This window comes from Myotis davidii, unplaced genomic scaffold (genome assembly GCF_000327345.1).
Source record: "Myotis davidii unplaced genomic scaffold, ASM32734v1 scaffold1377, whole genome shotgun sequence".
In the NCBI taxonomy this organism is placed as follows: domain Eukaryota; kingdom Metazoa; phylum Chordata; class Mammalia; order Chiroptera; family Vespertilionidae; genus Myotis; species Myotis davidii.
In genome coordinates, this window is record NW_006288854.1 from 354255 (window position 1) to 366895 (window position 12641).

Genomic DNA, 12641 nt, shown 5'->3' on the forward strand with positions numbered 1-12641 from the left:
TTCCAGGCCCTGCCTGCACATGTGATCTCAGGAACCTTCCTCCCATCCTTTTGTTGTGATACTCCACAGCTGATGAGCCTCAGTGACTTACTGGTCATTGCCAGGAGTTTGAGTTCTAAATCTTTAGCTTTGGTATTGAAGAGCTTTTATCAGGGCCATCTCCTCCCACAAGTCTTGTTTTCTACTCCATTCCCCAACACTCCCCTTTTTTGATCCTATAGAATTTCCTATAATTTGGATTTTGTTAATTATATCATCATGATACTGCTTTACATGTTCTCTTCCCACTGTTGCCTATAAACAGTAATTAGATCTGTTTGGGTTAAGATTTTTTGTTTTGCTTTTTTTCAGGGTTTTTAAAAATATATATTTTTATTGATTTCAGAGAGAGGAAGGGAGAGGAAGAGAGAGATAGAAACATCAATGATGAGAGGGAATCATTGATTGGCTTCCCCCTGCATGTCCCCCACTGGGGACCGAGCCCACAACCCAGGCATGTGCTCTTGACTGGAATCGAACCTGGGACCCTTGAGTCCACAGACTGAAGCTCTATACACTGAGCCAAACCGGCTAGGGCAGGGTTTGTTTATTTTTAAATTAAATCTTTATGGCTGTAAGTATAAGATATTTTTGCAAGACTACTTTATAGGTGGAGTTAGGTACCACCTATAAATCAGCATTTTGCAGCTAATCTTAGTGAAAATAATTATTTTGCAAACCTTAATGAAACGATAGATCTAGGCAACCAACATCAATGGCCAATAAAAGCATTAGGCTGGTAGTACCTACTTCACTGTTCAGTTTTAACTTCACTAAAAGAGAAGCAGCCAGGTATAATATGCCTCATGTTATGACATACAATAGGGTACAGCCTGCTTTTTTCTGACTTAAGAAAAAAGATCAAGGAACTTTTGCTTTTGAGAAGATAAATACCCTTGGCCTGATGACAAGAACAGTAGATTTATCCAGGGGTAGCGATGCGTGCCTTTGTTTAGACTTAGAACTTGGTGGGAAATTTTCATAGGGAGTTCAAAAATTCAAGATGCCCACCTTCCAAATTGTTCTGTAACATGCTGCCTGAGCTTTAGACTAGGAGAGGGGGAGGGAAAGAAGGAGGGAGGAGAGAGAGAGAGAGAGAGAGAGAGAGAGAGAGAGAGATTGCTTTAGAGGGAGGGGCTGTTGAAATCCCAGGCTAACCCTAATCTCCATCTCAGGATAATGCAGACCAACTTCCTTTGGGAGTTTTTGGTGGATGTGTTCTGCCTGTTACATTTCTGATGCTGCTACTGTTGCTAACCTAAACCAGATGCCTGGTCCTCAGAGGACGGAAGCGGAGGATGGCAGGGTTGGTGGCATGTAGAAGCTGTGAGAATGGAGCAGGGCTTATTCCTTAGCCCCTTGGCCTTCTCTCTGGGAAAATATTTGGAGTCAACCACTCGGACAAGTTTCTCTTTCTGTTCTTTGTGTGAATAGAAGCGAAAAGGCTGTCCCATCTTGAGGCTTGAATAGCAAAGTTTAGTGGAGGCATTTTATCAGAAAACTAAAGCCCTGACATTTGTCTTACCGACATTGACTTTTACTCTTCCCAGTATAAAGCATCCCTCACCTGTCAGTCAGCACACATACTGAGCACCTGCTATATATTCCTGGCTTTCAACTTGCACAGTTAGAGTGGTCAGTAATAAATGATGCAGTTGTATCTGTGAGTGCTGTAGGAATTCTTGAGAAGAAGGAGGATGGAGGTGTGACTAGCAGTGGTTCTGAATGGTTTCCTGCCAGAGAAGAGACTTGAATGTAGTCTTGGCTTTTCCAAAGCATGTTTTATGCAACTTTATTATGCCAGAGGCCCAGTGGGGAAAATACATGCTTTTGTGATGAAATGTGATTAGGAAATAATGCATGTTATATCCTCTTATGTAGAAAATGTTTAGTTTGGTTTAACCTAGTATTTCTCAAACATTTAACCCGAGAACACGCTTTATTTTTTACCTAATGGAATATACTAGGTAAATTACTGCTCTACATTGAGGCAAGGAGTCACAGCATTCCAGATTGTAGGTGGGTAGGGAAGAGAGCTCCTGCAGGAGCCTGTGAGGAGATTAGCATCTCCTGAAGACTTTGCAGGTGTCCCTAATCATGGACTAGCTACCCAGAATGCTTCTTGTGGGGAGGTTCACTTGGAAGGAGCCTTTGTAATCACGTGGGAGACAGGAGGAGCTATTTTCGTAGTCTTGGCTTGATTACCTCTTGTGCTTTTCCGGATGTCTGGCACTGGAAGGTTCTAAGGCAGCAGTTCTCAACCTGTGGGTCGCGACCCCTTTGGGGGGTCGAACAACCTTTCACAGGGATCGCCTAAGACCATCCGAAAACACATATAGAGGTATATATTGTTTTGTGATTAATCACTATGCTTTAATTATGTTCAATTTGTAACAATGAAATTGGGGGTTACCATAACATGAGGAACTGTATTAAAGGGTCGTGGCATTAGGAAGGTTGAGAACCACTGTATCTAAGGCCTTCCCTGCCTTCCAGAAAGTTGGTTGAAACCTGAAGATTGAAGTTCTGAGGAGCAAGAGACCTTTAATTATTGAAGATTCTTCACCTCTGAAAATGAAACCGCTGTTAGACTGAGCCCCAGGAGCTAAGGGCCTGGACTGTGTGAGAGCTCCCTCTGCTGCCTCCAGCCCTCATTGCTCTCTTTGTATTAGGCTTCCCTGCCAGCTAAATCAGCACGGTGACAGCCGCAGGTCAAAAGTGACTGTCCCTTGTTCTGGCCTCTGGAAGGCTTTTGCCACCTCAGCCTTCAGCCTAATGTGTTGAACTTTGCTCTGTCACTTCAGGGCCTTGTTCCCTCTGATTCTTTCAGTTCTTCGACCTGTTTTTTTCCCCCTTTCCATCATCCTCTCTCGCTCTTATCCTAGCCAGGTTTCCCAGGTGTCCTCATCTTTGCCCTTTACTTGAGCTTTTCCTAATTGTTGAACGTAGCTTTCCATTTGTCTCTGCTGCCTCCATCAACTTTTGACCCTCTTCCCACAGTGCTTTTTTTTTTAATGCTTACAAATTTATTTACATTTTATTCATACGTGGATCTATATATAAACCAATATTTACTTACTCTGTGCTGTTCCTTTAGACATTTCTATCACTGGCTTCTTCCACACATTGAAGAATCCAAAATAATCAGAATTGTCATTCTTTAAAATCTCTACTTAATATCCTGACACTTTAATTCATTGCCTTCCAAGGCTTTCTCCATGACAGTTATTGAATATAATACTTAGGACTGAATTATGAAATGGTTACTGAAATAATTAATAGTATTTTCAAAATATGCTTTTTAAAAAAATACAGCTATGCTGTATAAATGATGTTTCGGTCAAAGACAGACCACATCTATGATGGTGGCACCATAAAATTATAATGGAGCTGAAAAATTCCTATTGCTTAGTGCAGTGATTTTCAGCTGTGTGCCACAAGAATTTTGAAAATGTGCAATACCTGACTATTTAGTCAGGGGCACTTCTGACTTCTTTTCCCTTAGATTACCAAATAAAAATGACAACAGTCCACACAACAATAGCCGACTAGTGTGAGTGAATCAAAATTATACCTCGTCTTTCTGTCAGGTTGGCAAAAAATATGTTTTTTGGTGTGCTGCAGAATTTACTAATTATTTTATATGTGTCATGAGATGAAAAAGGTTGAAAATTGCTGGTGACATCACAGCCATTGTAATGCCATATAGTGCAGTGCATTACTCATGTGTTTGTGGTCATGCTGGTGTAAACAAACCCGTCCTGCCTGTGGTATGAAAGTGTAGCACACACAGTTATGTACAGTACACAAGACTTGATAGTAAACTGTTTTAGGTATTTACTATTTATCGTTATTTTAGAATATACTTATTTTACTAAGTTTTTTAAAAAACACCGTGCTGCCAAAACCGGTTTGGCTCAGTGGATAGAGCGTCAGCCTGCGGACTGAAAGGTCCCAGGTTCAATTCCGGTCAAGGGCATGTACCTTGGTTGCGGGCACTTCCCCAGTAGGGGATGTGCAGGAGGCAGCTGATCGATGATTCTCTCTCATCGATGTTTCTAACTCTCTATCTCTCTCCCTTCCTCTCTGTAAAAAAATCAATAAAAAATAAAAAAACACCGTGCCTTGTTACACTGTTAGCAGTCTGAACTGTACAGACTTGTAGCCTAGGAGCAATAGGTTCATCATGTAGCCGAGGTGTGTAGTAGGCGGCACTATCTACATTTGTGTAAGTGCACTCTGTGATGTTTGCACAGCGATGAAATTGCCTAATAATGCATTTCTTAGAACGTATCCTCGTCGTTAAGTGGTGCATTACTGTATTCACAAATGGGATGTCAGAGTGCTCTTTCCAGAGGGACCTCATGCCCAAGTCTCCACATGCCACTCCCTACATAGTTCTTCTGAGTAAATGGTGCCTTGGTATCTTCTCCCCTCTAGTATCTGGTCAGGTTCCTTCCCAAATCCAGTGCAGACCAAGCCTGACGAAATGGGAAGGTAGTATGTGATGTAGTAGCAAGGAGGGAAGGACTGCTAAGTGCTCTGTTCTTAATGTCTTCTCTTTTTCTAGCCACAGCACTGAGGAGGGTCAGCAAATCGTGCAACAGCCAGTGCCAGAGAGACTGGACTTCGTGTGCAGTTTTCTGCAGAGTAAGTACTTTCTTATCTAGCTGGGAAGGAGCTGCTTCCTCAGCTCTTGAGAGTCCAGAGGAACCAGTTAATAGGTATCTGGAGGGGCAAAGGCCCAGGGCTGTCAACTCTGTACCACAGAGATGAATACAACCCGGTCAGCGTCCTGGGGTCTGGTGATGCTCACACCAGCTGGGGCAAGAAGAGTGTCCCTTCAGTCCCAGAGCTCTTCTCGCGCTCCAGGTACAGCCAGAGGGTCAGTGTTTAGGACTCCTCACCTGCAAGGAGATGGAGGAGAGGGAGGCATCTATGTTATCCTCTTTGCAAGAAAAACATTTTTCTTGGGTAACTTTAAATTAATTGTTTAGGCCAGTGGTCAGCAAAATGCGGCTCGCAAGCCACATGCAGCTCTTTGCCCCTTGAGTGTGGCTATTCCTAAGCCTTAGGAATACCCTAATTAAGTTAATAACAGTGTACCTACCTATATAGTTTAAGTTTAACAAATTTGGCTCTCAAAAGAAATTTCAATCGTACTGTTGATATTTGACTCTGTTGACTAATAAGTTTGCCAACCACTAGCTTAGGCAATAGGTATAGGGCCGTGGTCGGCAAACTACGGCTTGCGAGCCACATGCGGCTCTTTGGCCCTTGAGTGTGGCTCTTCCACAAAATACCACGCGGGCGCGCACATACAATGTGATTGAAACTTTGTGGCCCATACACAGAAGTCGGTTTTCGGCCTGGGCGAGTCTATTTTGAAGAAGTACTGTTGATATTTGGCTCTGTTGACTAATGAGTTTGCCAACCACTGGTATAGGGGCAGAGGCAGATTTAAGTTGAGATTTTGGCCCTTCTACTCACTGCTGTGTGACCTTTCTGGATATAGAAAGGTCTATAAAATGGAAATAATAATAATTACTCTAGGTTATGGGTGGAGTAAATAAGATCACATGCAAAGCTTCTGGCACAGTGCTCATTATCTGCTTTCTCCACCTCCAGAGAATTAAAGGAAAGGTGAGAATGGATTAAAGCGAGGTGTTAGTAATTGAGCCCAGACACTGGCAGCATAAGAACCAAGTATCCCCAGTCTTCCTCATATGACTCAGCTGCAGGCTTCCTCTGTGACCTCAGTTGGAAGGAAAGTCTTTTTTTGTTGTGTTGTTTTGTTAACCCTCACTTAAAGATACCTTTTCCATTGGTTTTAGAGGGAGTGGAAGGGAAGGAAGTAGGGAGAGAGAGAGAAAAATGTCGATGCAAGAGAGAAACATCGATTGGCCACCTCCCACACACCCCAGCTAGGGCGGGATCAAACCAAACCTGCAATCCAGGTACATGCTCTCCACTAGGAATTGAACCTGTAACCTTTCAGTGTTGGGGCTGACTCTCTAACTACTGAGAGCACCAGCCAAGGCTGGAAGGAGAATCTAGAGCAGCGGTTCTCAACCTGTGGGTCGCGACCCCTTTGGGGGTCAAACGACCCTTTCACAGGTCGCCTAAGACCATCGGAAAACACATATAATTACATATTGTTTTTGTGATTAATTACTATGCTTTAATTATGTTCAATTTGTAACAATGAAATTGGGGGTCACCACAACATGAGGAACTGTATTAAAGGGTCGTGGCATTAGGAAGGTTGAGAACCACTGGTCTAGGGTGACCTGGAATCTTTGGGCTCCTCTGTAGGGCTAAGCAGGAGCTTGTGTGTGGATGGGTCAGTGTAGTGCTATGCCCCAGAGCTGCTGTGAATCCAGCCTGCTTTCTTCAGGAATTATCCCTGTAATCCTTGGACTGACCCAGGATAGAGCTCACTTCAGATGGAAACATGTATGTTGGGGGAAGAGGACATCTTCTAGCTCCACCAGAGACAGTGACTCTGCTCTGACTCTGAGATGTTCTGATGATCTCAGGAATGACCCCTGGGAAGTTCACCTCTTATCTACCTTGTCATTACAGAAAACCGAAAACATCCATCTTCCCCGGAATGCCTGGTGTCAGTGCAGAAGGTGATGGAGGGGTCAGAGCTGGAACTGGCCAAGGTAGCTATAGAACACCAGGCTGGGGGTGGAAGGGTGGCATCAGAGGGACCTGCAGAGCCTTCTCGTAACCCAGAGGAAATGGTGGGGGCTTTATTTCTGGGGCTTGTCGAGGTTTGAGGTAGGTTTTGATAGCCACCTGGCTGAGGCAGGGGCTAATTTAGCCCAAAGATTCTAGGAGACCATGCCATGTGACAGAGTTTACTAGACCATTACTGTGGACCTCAGTGGAGACCTGGCAGGAATCAGGCCTCACCCAGCTGTTGTCCTATTTTTCTTTTTAACTCAGTCTACTTCATTCCTTCTCCTGTCCGGGTGCTGGCCTAGAGGGTTCCATGAGTCCAGGTATTTAGCTGTGCAGGAATCCTGGCACATGGCTTTTTGCACGTAGGCATTGAGTCCTCGAGTGTTTCCTAGTGCAGTTTAAGGGCAGTGGCCTGGGCTGCTGAATTCTAGGAGCTTTGGAAGCATCTCCAGAATAGCTTGGGGGATGGGAGTAGGGGTTTTAGGGGTGGGGGGGTGGGCAGTGAGAAGAGAGACAGGCTCCGCTCAGTGACTGCCTCCTGTTTTGTTCCTAGATAACCATGTTGCTCCTATACCAGTCCACCGTGAGCTCCAAAAGTCTCAGGGACTGGGAACAGTTTGACTATAAGATTCAGGTAAGCCCTTGTGCCTCCACTCTACCTAGCAGGCCCAGCCTGCATTTCACCTCACCCCACTGTTTTCTTTAAAGAGCACATATAGTAGTTACAGCCATTCATTTAGAAAGTCTGAAAAATATTGAAAAGCACAAAGAAGAAAATAATGGTTGCCAGTAATCCCATTCCCAGAGATAACTGCTAACTATTTTTTTAAAATATTTTTTTATTGATTTCAGAGAGGAAGGGAGAGATAGAGAAACATGGGTGATGAGAGAGAATCATTGATGGGCTGCCTCCTGCACACCCCCTACTGGGGATCGAGCCCGCAACCCAGGCATGTGCCTTTGACCAGAATCGAACCTGGGACCTTCCAGTCCACAGGCCGATACTTGCTAACTTTTAAAGGCTATACTTCCAAGCTTTTTTCATATATAACTGTACCAGAAACTATATTGTGTTTGGGTGCTACATAAAAATTGTTCTCTCTTCATGTAGGTATTCCTGTGTGCGTATACTGTCACTCCATTTATTCCTCTTTTCCTCTCGTAGAAAGGATTAGTTAGCTAGAATGTCTTTGTCCACCACGACACTCTAGCTCAGTGGTTACCTCCTTTCCCTCCTCTACATGGCCCCTAAGTGAAGAGGAGTTGGTGCATCTGCTTCATTATAGAGCAAATTGACCTGGTTTCCGGGATCTACCTGCCATATAGGTTCTGGTGTTGGCCTTGCTTCTTGCAGGAGCAGCTGCTCTTTATTTCCCAGAGCAGAAGCAGCTGGAATGCCAGAGTGGATACTGTAGGTGACTGGTGGGGCAGTGTCCAGAGAGCTGTGGCCTTCACGTTATGGTAGAAATGTTGAATCATCCCATTTCGTACTCAGCTCATGGCTCATATTGGGGATGGGGTTAGTGTTGTCATGTGGCCTGGAAGGAACAGGTGGTTTCTTCCTCCCTTCAACCTTTTCTCTGCTCCAAGCTGGTCATAGAGCTGGTAGGAAGAGATTCTAGAAGAATAAGGGATACAGCAGAGTTGGTCAGGAAAATTAAATTAACTCTGTAGCTTTGGAATTCAGACAAAGAAGGGAAGATTTTACAGCTGAGCTGGTGGATAAGCTTTGGATGAGCCCTGAGGTGTTCTCACCTAGTAATAAAGAACAGTGAGGGTCAGCTGAAAGAGGCCAAAATAGTTATGTTAAAGCTTTCTGAGCACATTCCGTCCCTTGCCTGTTCTCATCTCTTGTGGTCAGGAGTGAAGTCAGTTGGAAACTCTAACCCTGAGTGGATATTTAGGGAGGAGAGGGGGTGGGAGCAAGTGGGGTGAACACGTCTCTAGTGGAATGTTCTCGGCTGGACCATGGGGCTTCCAGCTCTTAGAGGAAGAATGGGCTCCCATAGACCTGGGGCTGGCACTGTCAGGGTGATGACCTCCATCCCCTTAGGTCTCCCTAATACTTAAGTGTTGCTCTTTCTCTCTGTGGCCTAGGCTGAGTTAGCCGTCATCCTCAAATTTGTGCTAGACCATGAAGATGGATTAAACCTGAATGAGGACCTAGAGAACTTCTTGCAAAAAGGTAAATAGGGACCCCTTCTGAGGATCACCTCTCTGAGCTGGGATCCAGAGTTGTTGAGGAAGGGGGTTGTTTCTGGCCCTAAAACAAGACACAGAGTTGGTCCTCAGGAAAATTGTGTAATGGAGTAGGTTGATTTCTGGGCCCTGTTGCCATCATCCCAGTTCACACAGAACTACTAGCTGCCTGGCAGCAGCCAAGCAAAACTTCTTAATAAGTGATCTTGTCTGCGCTTACGTTCTCCTTGATCACATCACCACAACCGCAACTACCTCCTTCGTCCCCGACACACACACACACACACACCTTTGTTTTTTATTTATTTATTTTTTTAATTCTCACCTAAGGATGTTTTTTAAAATATATTTTTATTGATTTCAGAGAGGAAGGGAGAGGGAGAGAGAGATAGAAACATCAATGATGAGAGAGAATCATTAATCGGCTGCCTCCTGCACACACCCCACTGGGGATCGAGCCCACAACCTGGGCATGTGCCCACCTGAGGATATTTTTTCCATTGATTTTTAGAGAGTTGAAGGGAGGTGAGGGAGAGAGAAACATTGACGTAAGAGAGACAAATGTATGGGCTGCTTCCCACATGCGCCCCCATTGGGGCCTGGGATGGAATCTGCAACCCAGGTATGTGTCCTTGACCAAGAATGGAATCCATGACCCTTTGGTGCACAGACCGACACTTTACCACTGAGCCACACCGGCCAAGGCTGTTTTTTATTTTTTAGACAACCATTGCTCCTGGTTTAGAATGTAGGAGTACAGTCTTAAAAGATGTTTTTCCTCCACATTAAGCTCTTTCTAGATGAGAAGGCATATGCGTAAACCCAGGAGGTATGATAAGGAATAAGTGCTAGGACAGAGAGGGACCAGTTTTACCAAATGTCTGGCTGGAAGCATAATGGAAAGAGAGATAGCTGTATCTTCTGGTGAAGAGGCCATCAGTGATGATAGGACATAAGACTTGGGTCTTGGCAAGTTCTCTTCCAGCTGCTGAATTTCATGTTCCTCATATTCAGGTTCCTCATAACCCCTTCAGGTGATGTTGGAAATGTGAGAGGAGAGGCTCTGGGCCAAGTTATGGGTTTGCAGGTCACTGTATGGCTGGCCATTGAAGCTGTGAGCAGAGCAAGGAGGCCCCATCTGAACACTGAGGGCTTAGAAGGTGGGTGGAGGAGGAAGGAGCAAATGAGGGAGACTAATAAGAGTGGGTGTTTAGAAATAGGAGAACCATGTATAAGTAATCATGGGAACCAAGGAAAGAGAAGGTGTGAGAAAGTGTGTTGGCAGTGCAAGATTTTAGATTAGAGGAATTCAGAAAGGAGGCTAGTGGCTGACCTGAGAGATCCTGCTTAGGTTCTGCCCAGTGGCTGCCTTCTTAGCTTACATGTGTTCGTTGATTCACTCCCAAGAGGAGTTCTTCAATTGTGTAAAGATACAAATCTGTTCACCCTCTTACTAACCTCTGTGCTTTGTTCCTTCCGCCAGCTCCTGTCCCTTCTAGCTCCATCTCTGAAGAACTCTCTCCACCCAGCCACCAGGCCAGGAAGGAGGTTCGCTTTCTAGAGCTACAGAAGGTTGCCTCTTCCAGTGGGAACAAGTATGTGCTGAGCCTCTCTCCTGGGTCAGGGCCCAGCATTCAGTCCTGAACTGTCCTCCCTCATGGAGACTAAGCTGTTGAGCAGCCCCTTCCATCGTCAGAGGCGCTTGCAGCACCTGTCAAGCGGGGATGTCCTCACCTGCTGCAGCACTAACGGGGGAATTGGTTGGGATCTGTCTTGGGCAGAAGGCCTCTCTCAAAGACTGTTCCCTGTTTATGGAATTCCTTTCTTGGTTGATTACACTGAAGTCCCTTCTCTCAGTGCAGCTCTGCAGGGGCAAGGAGAACACCTCCCTCCCCCTTTATTTTTTGACTTGGAGAAAGAAGCGTTTCCTTAAGTCATGTCACAAGACATGAAATGGCACTGCAGACAGAACCTGGGTGTATGGGTCTCCCGGTCAGTGCCCACATCCACAGTGTCCTGCTTCCCCATCCCTGCCTGTTGCTGGTCACTTAGGTCTTATACCTGAAGATGACCATGGCATCTGGGCTATCTCTTTCCTTAGCTTCCTCTCAGGTTCTCCAGCCTCCCCCATGGGTGACATCCTGCAAACCCCACAATTCCAGATGAGACGGCTGAAGAAGCAGCTTGCCGATGAGAGAAATAATAGAGATGAGCTGGAGCTGGAGCTGGCTGAGAACCGCAAGCTCCTCACCGAGAGGGGTGGGTGCTGGCAAACGGCAGATGTGTATGAGTGGGCAGCATCTGGGATTTCCTTCCAGGGAGCAATGGGCTTGTCTGAGGAAGAGGCCCTCTGTTGGCCCTGGGCCTGTCAGGCTGACCTCCTGGAAACTGGTTCTGTCCTTGCCTCCATCTTCCCTTTCCCTTGGATTGGATGCTTCCTCCTTGCTCTCCCTCCTTTCCTTAGGTCTGTGCTGACTCTCCTCTCCTCTCCTCTCGTCTCCCCAGATGCACAGATAGCCATGATGCAGCAGCGCATTGACCGCCTGGCTCTGCTGAACGAGAAGCAGGCGGCCAGTCCGCTGGAGCCCAAGGAGCTTGAGGAGCTCCGTGGCAAGAATGAGAGGTAGAGTTCCATCTGCCTCCCTCCCAGCTCCCTGCCCCACCCTGTACCCCTGAGGGACACACTCTTTTCTCATTGCTCCTCCCTTACAGCCTCACCATGAGGCTCCATGAAACTCTGAAGCAGTGCCAGGACCTGAAGACAGAGAAGAGCCAGATGGACCGCAAAATTAACCAGCTCTCTGAGGAGAATGGGGACCTTTCCTTTAAGGTGTGTTATGTCCCCACCTGGAGGCCCTTGGAATTGAGTTTTTCTGGACAATTTCCTAAGAGGGGGTTGAGAAGAATTTCTTGACACCAGTCTGGTGCCTTTGTCTCTCCAGAGACCTGCATACTTTGCCCCTTACCTTGTCCCATAATTATTTGTGGCCCTAAATTTTTATCTGTAGTCCTGAGTTAGGGATGTGATTCATTATGATTGGCCTGACGATAGTGGACAGGATCATTGGAGGATCCAGTCCTAGAGTTCTGGGAGCAAGCAGCGGTGGTGGTACCAGTTCTGACTCTGGGTAATGGGGCTTCCCTTTTTGTCTCTCTCAGCTGCGCGAATTTGCTAGTCACCTACAGCAGCTGCAGGGTGCCCTCAATGACCTAACAGAGGAGCACAGCAAGGCCACTCAGGAGTGGGGGGAGAAGCAGGCCCATCTGGAGAAGGAGTTCAGCACAGCCCTGCAGGACAAGGTAACCCTCTGTTTTGGGGTATTAGGGCCACCATCTTGAGCACATGTTCAAAGTTGAATTCTGTTTGACGCTCTCTTCTCTTGGGCCTTTGGGAATTAAGCTGACTTCTGTTCAAGGTTGAATAGTGTGCTTTAATGGAAGAATTGTGGGCTTAGAAGTCCAATACACCTTTGAATCTTGTCTCTGCTATTTACAAGGTGTGGATCTTGGACAAGTTACTTGATCTCCTTCTCTCTAAGCATCCTTTCCTGAAAATGGGAAAAAGAACGAGTAGCTGCCTCATCAATCATTGTAAGATAATAATACATAGAAAGCACTTAACACATTGTGTGGTGCAAAGTAAGCTCTCAGTGAATTAGTTGCTATTATTATTGCTGTTATTAGGAACTCAACTCTGCCGTTTATTAACCATG

The 12641-nt window shown here is 45.8% G+C and overlaps 1 protein-coding gene across 4 annotated transcripts in view; it reads left to right on the top strand.

Annotated features, from left to right (window-relative positions):
* Positions 1–12641, top strand: part of NUMA1 (nuclear mitotic apparatus protein 1) — a 44809-nt gene that overhangs the window by 18406 nt on the left and 13762 nt on the right. For all 4 annotated transcript variants that reach the window (XM_006761036.2, XM_006761038.2, XM_006761035.2 and 1 more), the window contains 9 exons: positions 4610–4689; positions 6625–6707; positions 7283–7363; positions 8827–8914; positions 10412–10523; positions 11030–11187; positions 11434–11551; positions 11641–11758; positions 12088–12228. In XM_006761036.2, the coding sequence (XP_006761099.1) occupies positions 4610–4689; positions 6625–6707; positions 7283–7363; positions 8827–8914; positions 10412–10523; positions 11030–11187; positions 11434–11551; positions 11641–11758; positions 12088–12228 (979 nt within the window). The remainder of the gene's footprint in view (positions 1–4609; positions 4690–6624; positions 6708–7282; positions 7364–8826; positions 8915–10411; positions 10524–11029; positions 11188–11433; positions 11552–11640; positions 11759–12087; positions 12229–12641) is intronic.